The sequence below is a fragment of the Cibotium barometz genome, chromosome 57 (genome assembly GCF_041138505.1).
Source record: "Cibotium barometz isolate CiBa-2024 chromosome 57, ASM4113850v1, whole genome shotgun sequence".
Lineage (NCBI taxonomy): Eukaryota > Viridiplantae > Streptophyta > Polypodiopsida > Cyatheales > Cibotiaceae > Cibotium > Cibotium barometz.
The window spans coordinates 2,480,564-2,494,591 of record NC_141102.1 but is presented as its reverse complement, the minus strand read 5'-3'; the positions used below and the strand labels follow the sequence as shown (position 1 = coordinate 2,494,591).

The following is a 14,028-nucleotide window of genomic DNA, read 5'->3' as shown; positions in this document are numbered from 1 at the left end:
GTCGGCCCATTCCGGCCTCTATGCGGTGTCACAGGTGCAAGCTCCATTTTCAGCATTTGTGGATGTTTTGTCCAGCTTTATGTTTTATGCAAAGTGATGATGGATATGTGTTAAGGTTGTGGCCATGTTTTAAGTGTTTTAACATGCATTGATGGTATCACCAAGTGTGTAAAAGGCCCTAGTCCCCCGGGCACCCGCCGCGAATTTCACTCTCTCTCTCATTTCTGCGTTTTTCTGCCGTGCACTTGCTCTTGGTGTTTTCAGATCTTGTCTTCATCTCCAGTGCATATTTTGACAGACCCATCACCCTCCTAGGGACAGCCTACAAAATTTTGGCCAAGGCCATCAGCCGGAGACTGTAGCCCTTTCTCTGCGACACGTCGACTCATCATGGAGTAATGAGACATAGACTCCCTTATTCTAAGTGTCTCCTCCTCGTCCTCATCCTACAAAACATGGACGATAAGAACATAAGAACATACGATAGTGAATACCTAAATCATGTGCATAAGAACATACGATAGTGAATATATATATTCACCTAACTCTCCAAACATCGTACATCTTTGAATCGGCCGTAATCTTGCATATACTTTATTGTAATTCATTGTAAATGCATGATTGCTCCCTTGCATCTCTCACATGGACATGGAATCTTCTAACGTAACCACTCATGCCGACTTTGCATGGGTGCCATGTCATCATTGGAACAAGAAGGCATCGATGGTGGGCACCTAGTTGTCAACATCTAGGATACATACGTGTATGAACACTCCATTCTATTTCATCAAACAGAAACTTAGCTCTGTGGAATTCGCAAAAACATCTCTCTAGAATTTTATCCCCATAGGCAGCTATAGGCGCAGCTATGGGTGCGGCTATGGGTGCAGCTATACCCATGCCCATAGCCAAGTAAGTATTGGGAAAAAAATCAGATATCTCCCTCCCACGTGTTGTGCCGCGTGCTATCGCTTTATTAAGTCCTCTTCCCTCTAGCACCTTATCTCTTCCTGTTTGTTGTTGAGGCCATGATTAGTTTTCTCTCCGTCGAGGAGATTGGGCTTTAGGGACTACGTCTTCCCATCCGCCTGCAAGAGGAGCTACTTGACTTCGAGTTCGCTGATGACACAGAAGCACATACCTATCAAGGGACGAGGGGAACCTCTAGAGATTCGCCGAGGCGATTGAGGTTTTCTGTCGTGCATCCGAAGCACAGATCAATTGGCACAAGTCATGTGGATTTTGGGTTGGCTAATCGCTTGCCCTGACTTGGCGTCTAATTGAGGCTTTTCCGTGGGTCCCGAGGGCCGCGGGGCACTCTAGTTCGGTATCTTGGATGCCATGTTGGCATTGACATCTCTAGTCAGTCTTCTTTTGAGCATTTGGAAGATGCTACTATACTGGAGTTCTTTCGGGATTCCCTTAGCTAGCCAGGTTGTGGCGGCGAACCGAGTCCTTCTTGCCACCATGTGGTACATCACCTAGTGCTGGTCTTTCTCCCGGCCTGTATTGGTCAGGTTCAGCATTTGATCCGGAACTTTCTATGGGCTGGCAGTAACAGGAGACCTGCCTGGACCAAGATGGCGTGAAGAGTGATCATTCAGGCCACAATGCAGAGGGGGCCTGAGCATCATCGACCCCTCCACTCAGAGCCGTGCCGTGTTGGGCAAGTTAATTGTTCGAGGTCTTCTTCTAGGTGATGAGCCTTCTGGCTCGGATCTCCGCCCGCACCCTGATCCTGGGAGGCCGTTGGCCTCAGAGCACTGGATGGATTTTCATAGAGATGCGCGCACGTGGCTTTAGCCCAGCATTTGAGGACAGATTTTCAGCCAATCTCTTGCGTGCTTGGGATCATCCGTGGCCGGTCCTTCAGCAGTTTTCTTTAGCAGCCTCCGAGGAGCAGTTCCGACAGCCTCTGATTTGGAACCCCATGGTCTGTATGCCTAGCAGTCACATGCTCAGGGCTCGCCCGCACATATCGTGCGGAGCTTTGAGCATGGACCCGGTTAGGTCACTTGGCGATCAAAGGACAGTGAGGAGACGCCTAGCACCCCCTTTTTTGCACACACTTTACTGTTAGGCCGTAGGATTCGGATGTCAGAGGTGGACATTCCAGCAGCAGCATGACACTAGCAATTCCAAGGCCTCCCACCACGCGCACTCTCAGATTTCTAGAAGCGGATGTAGAATAGTTTTCGGCCGTGGAAGATCTCTCATGTGGCAAGTAGCACATAGGAGCTTGGCAATTGGCACTTGTTTGGCCATTGGAGGTAGGCCAGCATTCTATCAGAGGTGTTGCCATCCCCTGGAGTCCCAGCATCATTGTCTTTGGGATTGCCCGAAGGCTCAACAAGTTTGATAGAGGATCCTACGCATTTTCACTATGGATCGGGCCCCCACCTGTATTGTTGCACGGGGAACAGTTGCCTAGGCCACTGAGGCCGCGATCATCATGCCATAATAGGAGGAAGGTGGGGGACTAGCCCTTCAGGTCTCTCACCTTTGTATTTATGCACTGCTCTTCCCATAGGTCGTTGGGCTCTTGGTTCTAGCCAAAGATGGGAGATTTGCAGTAGTATAGTGGGGTGGCATATATAGAGAGCTCGGTGCAGCGAAGCCATTGAAGGCAACCTCACCCCGCTAGCAAAGTCTATCTGGAGCATATGGCTCGACATCATTCATACCCTCCATGGTCAGTGGGGGCAGCTTCAGGGTTGCTCAAATTGCATGTGGAAGCGCCACCTTATCAAGGATATGGTGGCATGGTCCCTTTCTTACAGATAGTGGTGGCAAGCCCACTTGGCATTATAGACCATCTATGTGGTGGTTTCCCCTCCCCCCCCATTGTATGAGATAGCCTTCTCCTCCTAGAGCGGCCAGCCGCCGGAGGAGAGGAGCATCCGCCCCCTTTATACATCTTGACTCTCGTTTCCCATTTGAGGACAAGTTTGTACTTAGCCACTTTGGCTGTTTTTCTCAATAACTTATAGAAGGGATTTTTCCCCAAGAAAAAAACAATAATGTTCTAAGAATAGCCTATTTATCATCTGTGTCATTGATGCCTAGAAAAAAGAAAGGTGAAATATAGGAGCAGAGCTCCCTGCCAGAAAGCGTAAACCAACCCCCACCCCCACACTCCCTTTCCCCTTTTTTTAACCCCTTCATGCTTCTTCTTTGCCACCTTTTTTTTTTCAAGGAAGAGACTTCTATTAAGTATGAAAAAGGCATACAACAATCATGGCTATAAGCCAGAACAGAATAGAATCACCCCAATACGTAAGGTGATTTCAACCATTGAGGAGCATCATGATGCCATGAGAGATGTGTGGGACTAGAGGAACCTTGGTCCCACTCCCGCATAAATATAACACGCTTTGCCTGTGCGGAACAAGAGGACCCCTGAATACGAGCCCAAGTAGCCATGAGAGAGTAGGGATGAAATCACCCCATATAGTACTAATGCACTGAGACCCAAAAATCTGGACACCCTCAATAGCCTTCGTGCATCTAGCTCTCCAGATCTGCCATGCTGTAATACTGGCAACAATCTCCCAACTGGTGTAAATCCTCTATCTGGGGGGTGTATAATCAGATCGAGGGACATCTTGCAATAAACCATGTTCGGCAATACGTCTACGAATGAAAGTAGTAATGGCTGTACCATTGTCCTTGTAAAAATTGCGGACCGGACTGGGATAGCCAAGCAACTGCCCCCCAAGTCACATGCATGGCACGGCCTAAGTCCCTTGCCCTAAGTTCCTTACCATCGCCTGTGTGTACCTGTCCTTTCCACCTGCCTTTTTGTCTTATGTACCTAGGTTAGACAGACACCCTATTTTCCTTCCTTTTTGTTCACACCCCTCCCCCCACCCACCCCACCAAAAAGGCTTGACATGCTACAACCCTTGTTTTCTCAAAGTCTTGCATTTTAGCTCCATTGTCATATGCAATGCACACAAGTATTCCGTTCAATAGCACCATGGCGATCCCTTTTGACCACTATCATAGGATGCCCATCAAAGAGCATGTCATGACCTGAAGCACGATGTGACTCCTCGCACCATCCACATTTACTGCACAGACCTTACCTTTTTGAAAGAGCAAACCATTTCGAATAGAATACTCTCTCAAACCAACACTAATAGGGGTTGTCCAAGCATGGAGTATATTCCATAATCTACTTAAGAATCGATCTTTGAGATATAACCCTTACAAGAGTTGTAAAGGTTAGACTGAATCTAACCAAACAAAAACAAAAGTTGATTCACATGTCCAATTCTGCTCAAATCATTTGCCACCGTATTGGTGAGTGAAAAAGAAAAGAATAGCGTACTTTTCTCTGATCAAGACTTTCAGAAATAATTCAATTTATGTACTGTTTACTACGTACTGAATGTCCTTAACTTGTATGGTGCATCAGGCTCTCAAAATCTCCTATTTGTCAGGCTAACCACCCTGTCTAAATCATTGTGTGTAGTGTGTGGCTTATGGGGAGGGGGACTGTCTTATAGGCTTCAGACCAATGCAATTTTTAAGGGATTTTCTGTTCTTTCTTTTGATCTAGCTAAGAATGTGCTGTGACTTCAAATTTTAGTATGTGTAACATGAACCCTGTTTTTCACAGTGGCTAATTTGCGCCATCTAATTGTGGAAACATGCATTGCACGAGGCTTGATAGACACCTCAGCATATTATTGGCCTGGATATGTGGGGACACTGGCTGGCAATCTCTCCCTTTCAGGACCTCCTCAAACCTCCCCTTGGAATGCGTACATGGATGGAGCTTCTTTAAGTGGCTCTTTAAAAAGTTCTTTGATTACCACCCCTGCAAAAAGGTATTTTTGTTATGTTCTAATTGCGATTTTTAAAGGAACTAGCAGGAAAGTAAGTGGATTGTTTGGTTGCAGTGGTACATCGCTATTCAGGTGCTGCATGTCATATTTACCTAGAAGTTGATTTCAGCAGTGTGGCAGAACTTGAGAAGATATATCAAGCAGCACTCAATGGACCAGAAGATGAAAGGCCAGCAGCAGCTAGCATCTTGTGTGGTGCTTCTTTGATGCGTGGCTGGAACGTACAGGTGAAAAGCGAGCCATTTAAATTTGTGTGGCTAAGTTTTGTGCATGCATGCTTCCTGTAGTATGCTCGGTGCCTTGTAGTAAGCAACTGGTGGCTCCTGTTTCTGTTTTTGTCTGTACGTGTGCATGCGTTCATGGAACATGTATGCAGTCATGTTGTGTGTGTTTATGCTTCTTGTTTGCTCCTTACCTTATACAGGAAGCAACATGTAGCATCCTGTTACATGAATCAAACAAGAATCACTCAGGGATTCACAATTATATTTCTTGTTGAAGTGGGTATGCATATGTTTAAAAGGCCAAATAATCATCTGTTAACTTTCTTCAACTGGATGCAGGAACATGCAGTGTGTTTAGTTTTGCGTTTACTGTCACCTCCAGCTTCAGCTGATGACAGAGTAAATGGTCATTTTTTAATTCCACACGCAACAATGCTACATGCTGCTCTTGTAGCCATCTTCTCAGATGACGCTCTTCATATTTTGTCATTATATGGCATGGTAACTATTCTTCACTTCAACCAGTTGGTTCACTTATAACTTGTTGGTGTTTCTAACCTGGCCAAATTTCATTGTTTTGTCCCTGTGAAAACAGTTTTCTAAACTGGCTGCAGCTTTACTGCCGATCTGTGAAGTATTTGGATCTCTATCTCCTACCGTACCTTTGGTGACAGGATCCACAGAAGATATCTCTGTGCTGACATTGTTCTCCTTGGCTTTTCTAATCTTCATCAAACTTTGGAAGTTCCATAGGCCTCCTGTTGAGCACAAGGGAATGTCTCCAGGCACTGATTTAAGCCTTGAGTATCTGCTCATGCGGCATAATATGCAAATGTCTTCATTGATGGGTACGTCTTTTGATAAAACAGGAGTGGATGATCAAACTTCACTCAAAAAGGGCTTGCTTTCAAGCAGCTTTTCTCAGGCTAGTAAAGGTTTGGCGCAGCCCTCATCTCAATATACAACAATGGACTCATTCCCCAAGCTGAAGGCATGGTTTTTGAAACACCAGTCCTGCATTGCATCCAGCCTTTCGGTGCTCACACGTGTTGATTCTGTTCACGTTGTGGTGGACAGATTACTTACTATGATGATGAGAAAGACTAGTAAAATTGGCAGCATGCCTACCACTCCTGGTGCTTCAGTCATTAATACAGGCAGTGATGATGCAGGAGGTAAACCACTGCTGCCTGCATGGGACCTTTTGGCAGCAGTCCCATTTGTTGTAGATGCATTGCTTACAGCGTGTGATCATGGCAGACTGTCACCTCGTGATCTGATAACAGGTTTGTGCTTTTTTTTAAACACTCCAGATCTAAGTTACTAAAACTCATCCGAAAATATGGTTTAGAGAGAAGCCGTGGCATTAATTAGAAACCCCTCCATCTGTCTTGTTCTTTTTTTGGGAGGGGTTATGGTTCAATAAATCGTTAATACTCGCCGTAATATCCAGGTATAGGTCACCTCAAATAATACATAAAGACTTAGATGTATTCCAATCTTAGGAAGATCTATAAAGAGACTTAAGAAAGCATCCATGTAAAAGTGCATTTTTGCTGAGGTAAAGGTTAGGGCATGACAGCTATATTGGAAAGGTGGGTATCCATCCATTGAGATTCCTTGAGAGCATATGGTGCTTGTCTCCAATAAAGGGCACTTAACGCTTTTATTCACAACAAACATAACAATCCTTAGCCGGTATGCTAGAGAAAGGAGCCATCTATTGGTTTTGTAATACCACACAGCTCCCATGCTTGTTAGTTGTATGGATGAGGCAAGGGAAATCATGGGAAGATGATCAGCTAAGGACCAGATTCTATGAAGATAGGCAACTCGCTTGAAGATCATGTGAATCTCAAGGGATGAAGCTCTGAACTCTGCAAGTATGATCTCAGTCTGGACATCCTCCTAGTTTGCAACAGCTCAACCCTGGCCAAAAAAATTTGGTCAAAGTGAGGCCCCTGCAAAGTCCTGTACATTATAGGTGTTGGGCAGACCATGGAGTCCAAACTATAAAATCCTTGTGTGTTGATCCTGACAATCATCTAGAAGACATTTTCTCTCTCCAATTGTGCAACCCTTAAGGTATGTGTCCACAGCCTTTGCTTGTTCTCATATGTATTGAAATTATCTCCATTCCTAGAAGTACAAAAGTTCATTTCATTTGCTTTGCTGAGGTTTAACTTCATATCCTTGTGTCATAGATCTCTAGTGCGCCTAATCACTTGTGAAGCTATGCAATATCATCTGCATACAACATAATAGCAGTAGGAGCCTGTCCTAAAGGAAGCTAGCCCTTCTACTGTCAGAATGCACAGCGGAAATAAGAGACAACTGCTGCAGAGAACAAAACGCAGAAGAGAGAGGGAGAGAGAAGCTGTATAAACTCTGCTCTATACACAAGATCCGATACATATAATACAATGTGGTGTGGGGGTAAAACACTCCATATATATGGCCCTAAGCTGCTGGTTGACAGCAGCCAATATGCTCACGACTCGGAGAAAACTCCAGTTGGCCAGCATAGTGCAAGTCGGCCAGCACTGAGCACTGGAGCAAAGCCAGTCGGCCAGCAAAAAACAGGGCATACCAGGTCGGCCAGCAATACAACAGCCAACAGCTCTCCCCCACAGCCAGAAAAACAGGGAAAATGGACAAATGAGGAAAAAATGGAGAACTACCTACACGGGCGGGCACACCCACAATAGAGGCCCTAGTGTGTAATGTACAGATAGGAGATCACTGCTAACACCCCCTCTCAGCTCCTGGTTGTGGAACCAACCCCAGTGGGCTGGAGTGCTGCTGGAGCATTGCCTAAGGTAGAGACTTCATGAAGAGGTCCGCCACATTGTCCTCCGTTGAACAAAACTCTAGCAAGATGTCATCAACAAAAATCTTCTCACGAACAAAGTGACTCTGGATGACCGTGGGTTTTGCCAGTGGATACCCAATCTCACCAAGTAACCTTTGCAACCGCACCACCTCGCAAGCAGCACCACAAGCAGCCTGGTACTCTGCCTTTGTAGACGACAAGGCAATAGTTGGCTGCCTCTTGCTACGCCATGAAACAGCTCCCGAGCCAAGGATAAAACTGTAGCCTGATGTAGATCTCCTCGCGTCTGGATCTCCTCCCCACACTCCATCCGTCGTTCCGCCTCTGGTATCATAGAAGAGTCCAAGATCCTTTGTACCCTGCAAATACCGCAAGATCCACAATCCTGCATCCCCTTTAAAAGCGTCCGCATAAATGAGCTCAACAGCCCCACCGGGAAGCTCAAGTCCAATGTGGTGTTCAGCAACCAAACCGCTTCCGAAACAAAGAGGCGTCAACCTGCTCACAAGGATCATCAACTGTAACTTCGGTATGCCAAGTCCTGGGAACCAGTTGAAGACCATTGAAGGCCTTCCGGAACCTGTAAAGCACCCCCTCTGAACCCGGAACCTCAAAGCCTGGAGACTACTCAACATCCACCTCCACCTGCAAGTCACCATCTGCCACTTGCTTGGCTTTCCTACAAGTCCCCTGGGAAAGTTGCAAGAGGCTCTTTGTCCCGAATGATACGAGACATCAGAGCATAGTTTACTTGTAAAGGCTCCTCTAACTGACGAATGCAAGAACTGCAGTGTTCCTGCCTGCTGCCATCATTTGGCAAGCGGTCCACCATCTGATCCCGGAAAGCCTTCCGCCGTAGCGTATCCACATGCAAGTGGTCATGACAAAACTGCCACACATCACCTAACTAAGAACATGTAAGAGAGAGTGCTGAGAGTTTGTAGATCCCATTCTCCACTCTGCCTTCCCATACAATCTTGCTTGTTACTTTGTCCCACAGAGCAACAAAATGCTCATCAAACTCCACCCGTACGCCAGTCTTGCAAACCTCATGCACTGACAACAGATGGAAACCAAGAGATGGGACAAAAAGAACTTGGGAGAAATGCTTCCCCCCTCTGCCATCGGGAACGATCTCTAACCTGCCCTCACGACGAATAGGGATAGTGGACTCGTCACCAATCAGGATGTGACTTGTGTGCCTCTGAAGATCCTGTAATAACTCTCGGGAAGGAGTCATGTGCCTGGAAGCACCACTGTCGAGAATCCAGTTCCGAGTGTCCCTAGCGGGGAGTTCAACCGCCTCCCTGCTAAAAGAAGATGAAACGTCGGTGTTCATAATCTCCAAGTGCACAAAAGCTGGAGTTTTTACGATTACTGTTGAGGAATAAGCACCCTTCTCGATGCTCCGCTTAGGACATTTTCTCCAATAGTGGCCTTTCTCGCCACAATTGTTATAGGTCCTCTTTGCCTTCAAGGCGTCATGATCCGAGTCAAGCTCCTGCTCGGAAGACTTCTCCTATGAAGACTTCCCTTTGCCCTTATTGCGGCCTTGCGACCGCTGGCCAGTCAAGGCCTCAGGACCTCCGCCCTGTGGAGGGTTCGTAAAACGCTCTTCCTGGTCCAAGACCATAGGCACAAGCTCCTCCCATGTGATGGTGCTAAGCGTGCCACTAGTGATCAAAGAGGAGTAGAAAGCTGAGTATTGAGAGGTCAAATGAGACAGCAAAGTGATGATGGCCATGTCCTCTCAAGATATCCCCTTCCCAGCCTGAAGAACCTCCTACTGAAGAGCCTGCAACTTGTTGATGTGCTCCCGCATCGTCAAAGACTTTGCAGGATCCATCACCCACATTTGCACTTCCAAGGAGATTCGCTTCATGGGTGATACCCTTTTATACAAAGAAGCCAAATGCTGCGAAATCCCTCTGGCCAACGTCATATGTTTTATATGATTAATCACCTGTGGTGTGCAATTAAGGAAGATGAAAGAATGCACATGGGCATTGACACAATCCCACAACTGTGCCTAAGCCTCCCGTTCTTTCCGAGTAGAGGGTAAAAGCTCCCTGTCCTCCAACTTCGGCCGTGGAACACCAACCACAATGAAATCAGCCAAGTCATAAGACTCCAAGACAGACTCCCATCATTACCTTCCATATGCCATAGTTGGTCCTGTCCAAATGTGGGGAGAGTAGGGATCTTCACGTGCTTCTCAGCCATCTCAAGCAAGTCTGCCATCGCAATGGTTCACAAGGTCTTGTGAAGGGAGGGTGGGTGGGGAAAAAAATGAAGAAGAGGCTGCAAATAATATGCAAGGTGGCTGTCCAACGGTGATGGCCGCCTTCTACCCGATCTCCAAGTCCCAAACAGCCCAAGCAATCTCCAATCAGCACCACAAATCAGGAAACCTTCAAGCTCCCACCGTCTCCAAGCTTCAAGCCGTCTGGGCTCTGATACCATGTTAGAATGCATAGCGGAATAATAGACAACTGCTGTAGAGAACAAAACCCAGAAGAGAGAGGGAGAGAAGCTGTATAAACTCTGCTCTATACACAAGATCCGATACATATGATACAATGTGGTGTGGGGGAAAAACATTCCATATATATGGCCCTAAGCTGCTGGTCGGCCAGCCCATCATTAATATAAAGTGGAGAAAAAGTCATCGATAATGGACAGCCTTGCCTAACTCCATTGCAGCCCAAGTTAGTTCATTTGAAACATGAAGGTCTTGGAGCTGGTCGAACTCTGGAGAGCTTTCCCCATGCAATACCATAGGGCTTTTGAAAACCCAGAAAACTGAAATAATCTTTTGAAGACTTGGTGTTTGTCCTCTTAATAATTGCCATGAAAGTGCAAATTTAGTCTGAGATAGGGTAACGTCTAAAACTGGCTTGTCCTTTGGCCTTCTGCAAAAGTGCTTAGTGCTCACCATAGACTTAGATCTAACCAATGGATACCCTTATAGCATGTGACATGTGCCTTTTAGTCTCCAAATAAAAGCATGGAGTCCTCTCAAAACTGCAGCTTAGGTGGAAAATGAGGCAGCTCAATCCTTCTTCTTATGTGATAAAATCGGAGATGTCCATCTGCATAATCTGAGGGGACATTAATGCTGTCATGGAAAGGTAGTAACTTGTCCGACTAGATGCCTTTAGAGAGGAACCAGTAACCATGTTAGAATCAATAACCATGTAACCAAGACATGTACCTATTTGTCATGATGTGTGCGTTAGTTGGTGTACAAGTTTCATGAGAGATGAGGTTATGGCTAGCTCTAGAATCAACCAAGGCTAGCTACGATTCAAAACCTCTGTGGTCATGCCTAGCCATCTCATGTCACCACCCAGTCCCAGTGCTTTCCAACTTTCTCTGTGTGTGTGTGCATTCATAAGTGTGTTGATTGATTGATGATTATGAGAGAGAGAGAGAGTTGATATTTTTTGCTGTTGTCTATCTGAAGGGCTTAGAGATCTGGTGGATTTTTTCCCTGCATCCCTTGCCAGTATTGCAAGCTACTTTGAGGCTGAGGTGACACGTGGGCTTTGGAAGCCAGCTTCGATGAATGGAAAAGACTGGCCTAGTCCATCTGCCAATCTTTTGTCCATACAGGCAGAGATCAGGGATATGTTAGCAGACTCAGGTGTCAATATACCTGGCTCTGTAACAGGTGAATAATTACTGCTTTTGGCATTACTGTTTCAAAGAAGAAAAAAGTCCTCAGGGGGGTACTAACAGTGTTTGCACTTTATGCGCTTCTTTAGGATCAATTTCTGAAAACGTACCGGTTACTATGCCACTTCCGCTAGCAGCACTGGTGAGTTTGACAATTACATATAAAGTGGATTCAGAGCTGGTTGTAAGTGTGGCAGGTAAAGCCTTGCAGAAGATCGCAGACGGCATCCCATGGCCAAGCTTCTCTGTCGCTGCAGCATTATGGGCACAGAAAGTCCGTAGATGGCATGACTTCATTGTGTTTAGCGCAGCACAAACTGCAGTTAAGCAGGATAAAAATGCAGCTGTTCAGCTACTTAGAAGCTGCTTTGCAGTCACGCTGGGCACCACAAATAACCAACTTAGTAAGCTAACAGCTCATGGAGGAGTCGGTGCATTGCTGGGCCATGGTAACTGGATGCATGCTTCTGCAGGAGGTCGGCATCCTGTCCCACCTGGCATTCTCTACTTACGTATCTGCCCCTCTTTACATGACATCATGTTTCTTCCAGGTGAAATTCTTACACTGCTCGTAAACTCAGTGAGAGAATTGGGTGCCATAGGAAATGAAGGGGCAGGTTCTGCTGCTGCTTTGAAAAGTGTATCACGATTGCGTTGCTTACATCCTTCTTTGTCTACAACTGTTTCAAGAGTCTCTCAAGCATCAACTCTGGCAGCTTCTTTACTTATTGCTTCTGGAGGTACAACCTTAGCACAACTGCTTTACACTGAGACATTGCCTACTTGGTTTTTATCTAGACAGAAATCGGAAGAAGAGTCACTTAGTGTCAAGAGTGGGAATACTGTACTGCTTGAAGGATATGCTATGGCCTATTTTGCACTTCTGTCAGGGTTACTTGTGTGGGGGGCTTCTGAATCCGAAGGAATGTCGTCACTCAGCTCACTAAGAAAGCGTGCCGTTGGTTGTCAGATGAGATTCTTAGCTGCGGCATTGGATGGCAATGTGTCCTTGGCATGTGATCCGACCACTTGGAAGGCATATATCACAGGTTTTGTGTCATTAGTTTTAGCATGTGCATCCAACTGGATCTCAGCTGTTGATGTAGACACACTAAAAAGGGTAGCTGTAGCCCTACGTATGTGGCACGAACATGACCTTGCTGTGGCCCTTCTGGAGAGGGGAGGTCCTGCAGCTGTGGGTGCTGCAGGGGAGTTTGCTATGGGTTCCTGATATTCTAGCAATGCCTGAGTGTTGAGAGACATCACTCAAGGTCGTAACTCATGCCAAATCGGGGGTAGCATGTGAAAATAAAAAATTAGCTCCCGTTACTACGTCACAATGAAGATAAAAATTAGCCCCCTGTGATGAGGGCTTTACAGATTTTGTCATCACTTTTGTATATGCATGACAGGTTCTATGTGTGACGTTGATCATTGTAGAATGTGTATTACTTAATAAGTTACAGTGCTTTTAGAATAGCCATATAAAATTTTACAAGGGTACATTATAGTTCAGAAATATAATATCATCATACATATTTTTGGTATATCGAAGTATATTATATCAATTTTGTATTGCTTATGTTGTATGAATGTAATCATCTATGTGTACATACGTGTGTAGATGTATTAATACAACATATGCAATACAAAATTATGCGATACAAAATTGATATATACACTACGCATCAGAGATCCAGGGAGAAGTTCTCCTCCCCGTGCGCATTTCCCTTGTCTTTTTGCTCATATGTAGAGCTTTCACAGAAGGTAGTGTATGTTTGGACGTCTTGTGTTACCCTTGATTCTCAACAGAGTGTGGCTTTGGCGTTGGGAGTGTGTTCCTGACTTCTACCACGGTGGCCTTTGCTAGGAGATAGGTCATTGATGGAGAGAGAGCTCTTAGACGTAGGTTATGTGTATTCTAAAGGGAACATGAAAAGCGTCATGATGCCAGCTCACTGCCGACACTTTATGCACTGTTAGGGGTGAGTTGCAATACTCTTTGGAGCAGCGTGCAATGTATCACTATCATGCCTAGGAGTCCTTTTGAATCCAGATGGCAATGCAATAAACACTTCTTTGCTATTCATGGTCCATTTTATAGCAGAGAAATGTCAATTGCAGGACACTCTCAGTGCACTCCACTTGGAGCCTAATATGGTCAGGAGTATTGCCCGACTTCTATCATCACCTCCTATCAGCAGGGGCTCATTCCACACACACACACAGACACCCACCAGCAGAAGATTTGGGATTCCTTGCCTCACTTACTTGGTACTCCTTTTTTCGTTGAGGAGTTCAGGAAGGCACTCTTGGCATTACCTCATGGTAAATGCCCAAGGGATGATGGTCTTCATGCGACCTTTCTCAAATTTAGGGACAACTTCGAGGAGATTACATTGGCTTTATTTTTATTTTTTATTTTGGGAAAAACGATCCT

At 45.7% G+C, this 14,028-nt stretch overlaps 1 protein-coding gene across 11 annotated transcripts in view; it reads left to right on the top strand.

The window, feature by feature from the left end:
• LOC147606326 (mediator of RNA polymerase II transcription subunit 33A-like) overlaps positions 1 to 13,078 on the top strand; it is a 63,982-nt gene extending 50,904 nt beyond the window's left edge. For 7 of the 11 annotated variants that reach the window (XM_086792200.1, XM_086792196.1, XM_086792202.1 and 4 more), the window contains 6 exons: positions 4,625 to 4,835; positions 4,963 to 5,080; positions 5,417 to 5,578; positions 5,673 to 6,363; positions 11,377 to 11,583; positions 11,678 to 13,078. In XM_086792200.1, coding sequence (XP_086648326.1) covers positions 4,625 to 4,835; positions 4,963 to 5,080; positions 5,417 to 5,578; positions 5,673 to 6,363; positions 11,377 to 11,583; positions 11,678 to 12,819 — 2,531 coding nt within the window. In that variant the 3' untranslated portion in view covers positions 12,820 to 13,078. The remainder of the gene's footprint in view (positions 1 to 4,624; positions 4,836 to 4,962; positions 5,081 to 5,416; positions 5,579 to 5,672; positions 6,364 to 11,376; positions 11,584 to 11,677) is intronic. The other 4 variants (XM_086792204.1, XM_086792197.1, XM_086792206.1 and 1 more) reach the window with 1 other exon arrangement.
• Positions 13,079 to 14,028: the final 950 nt, after the last annotated feature.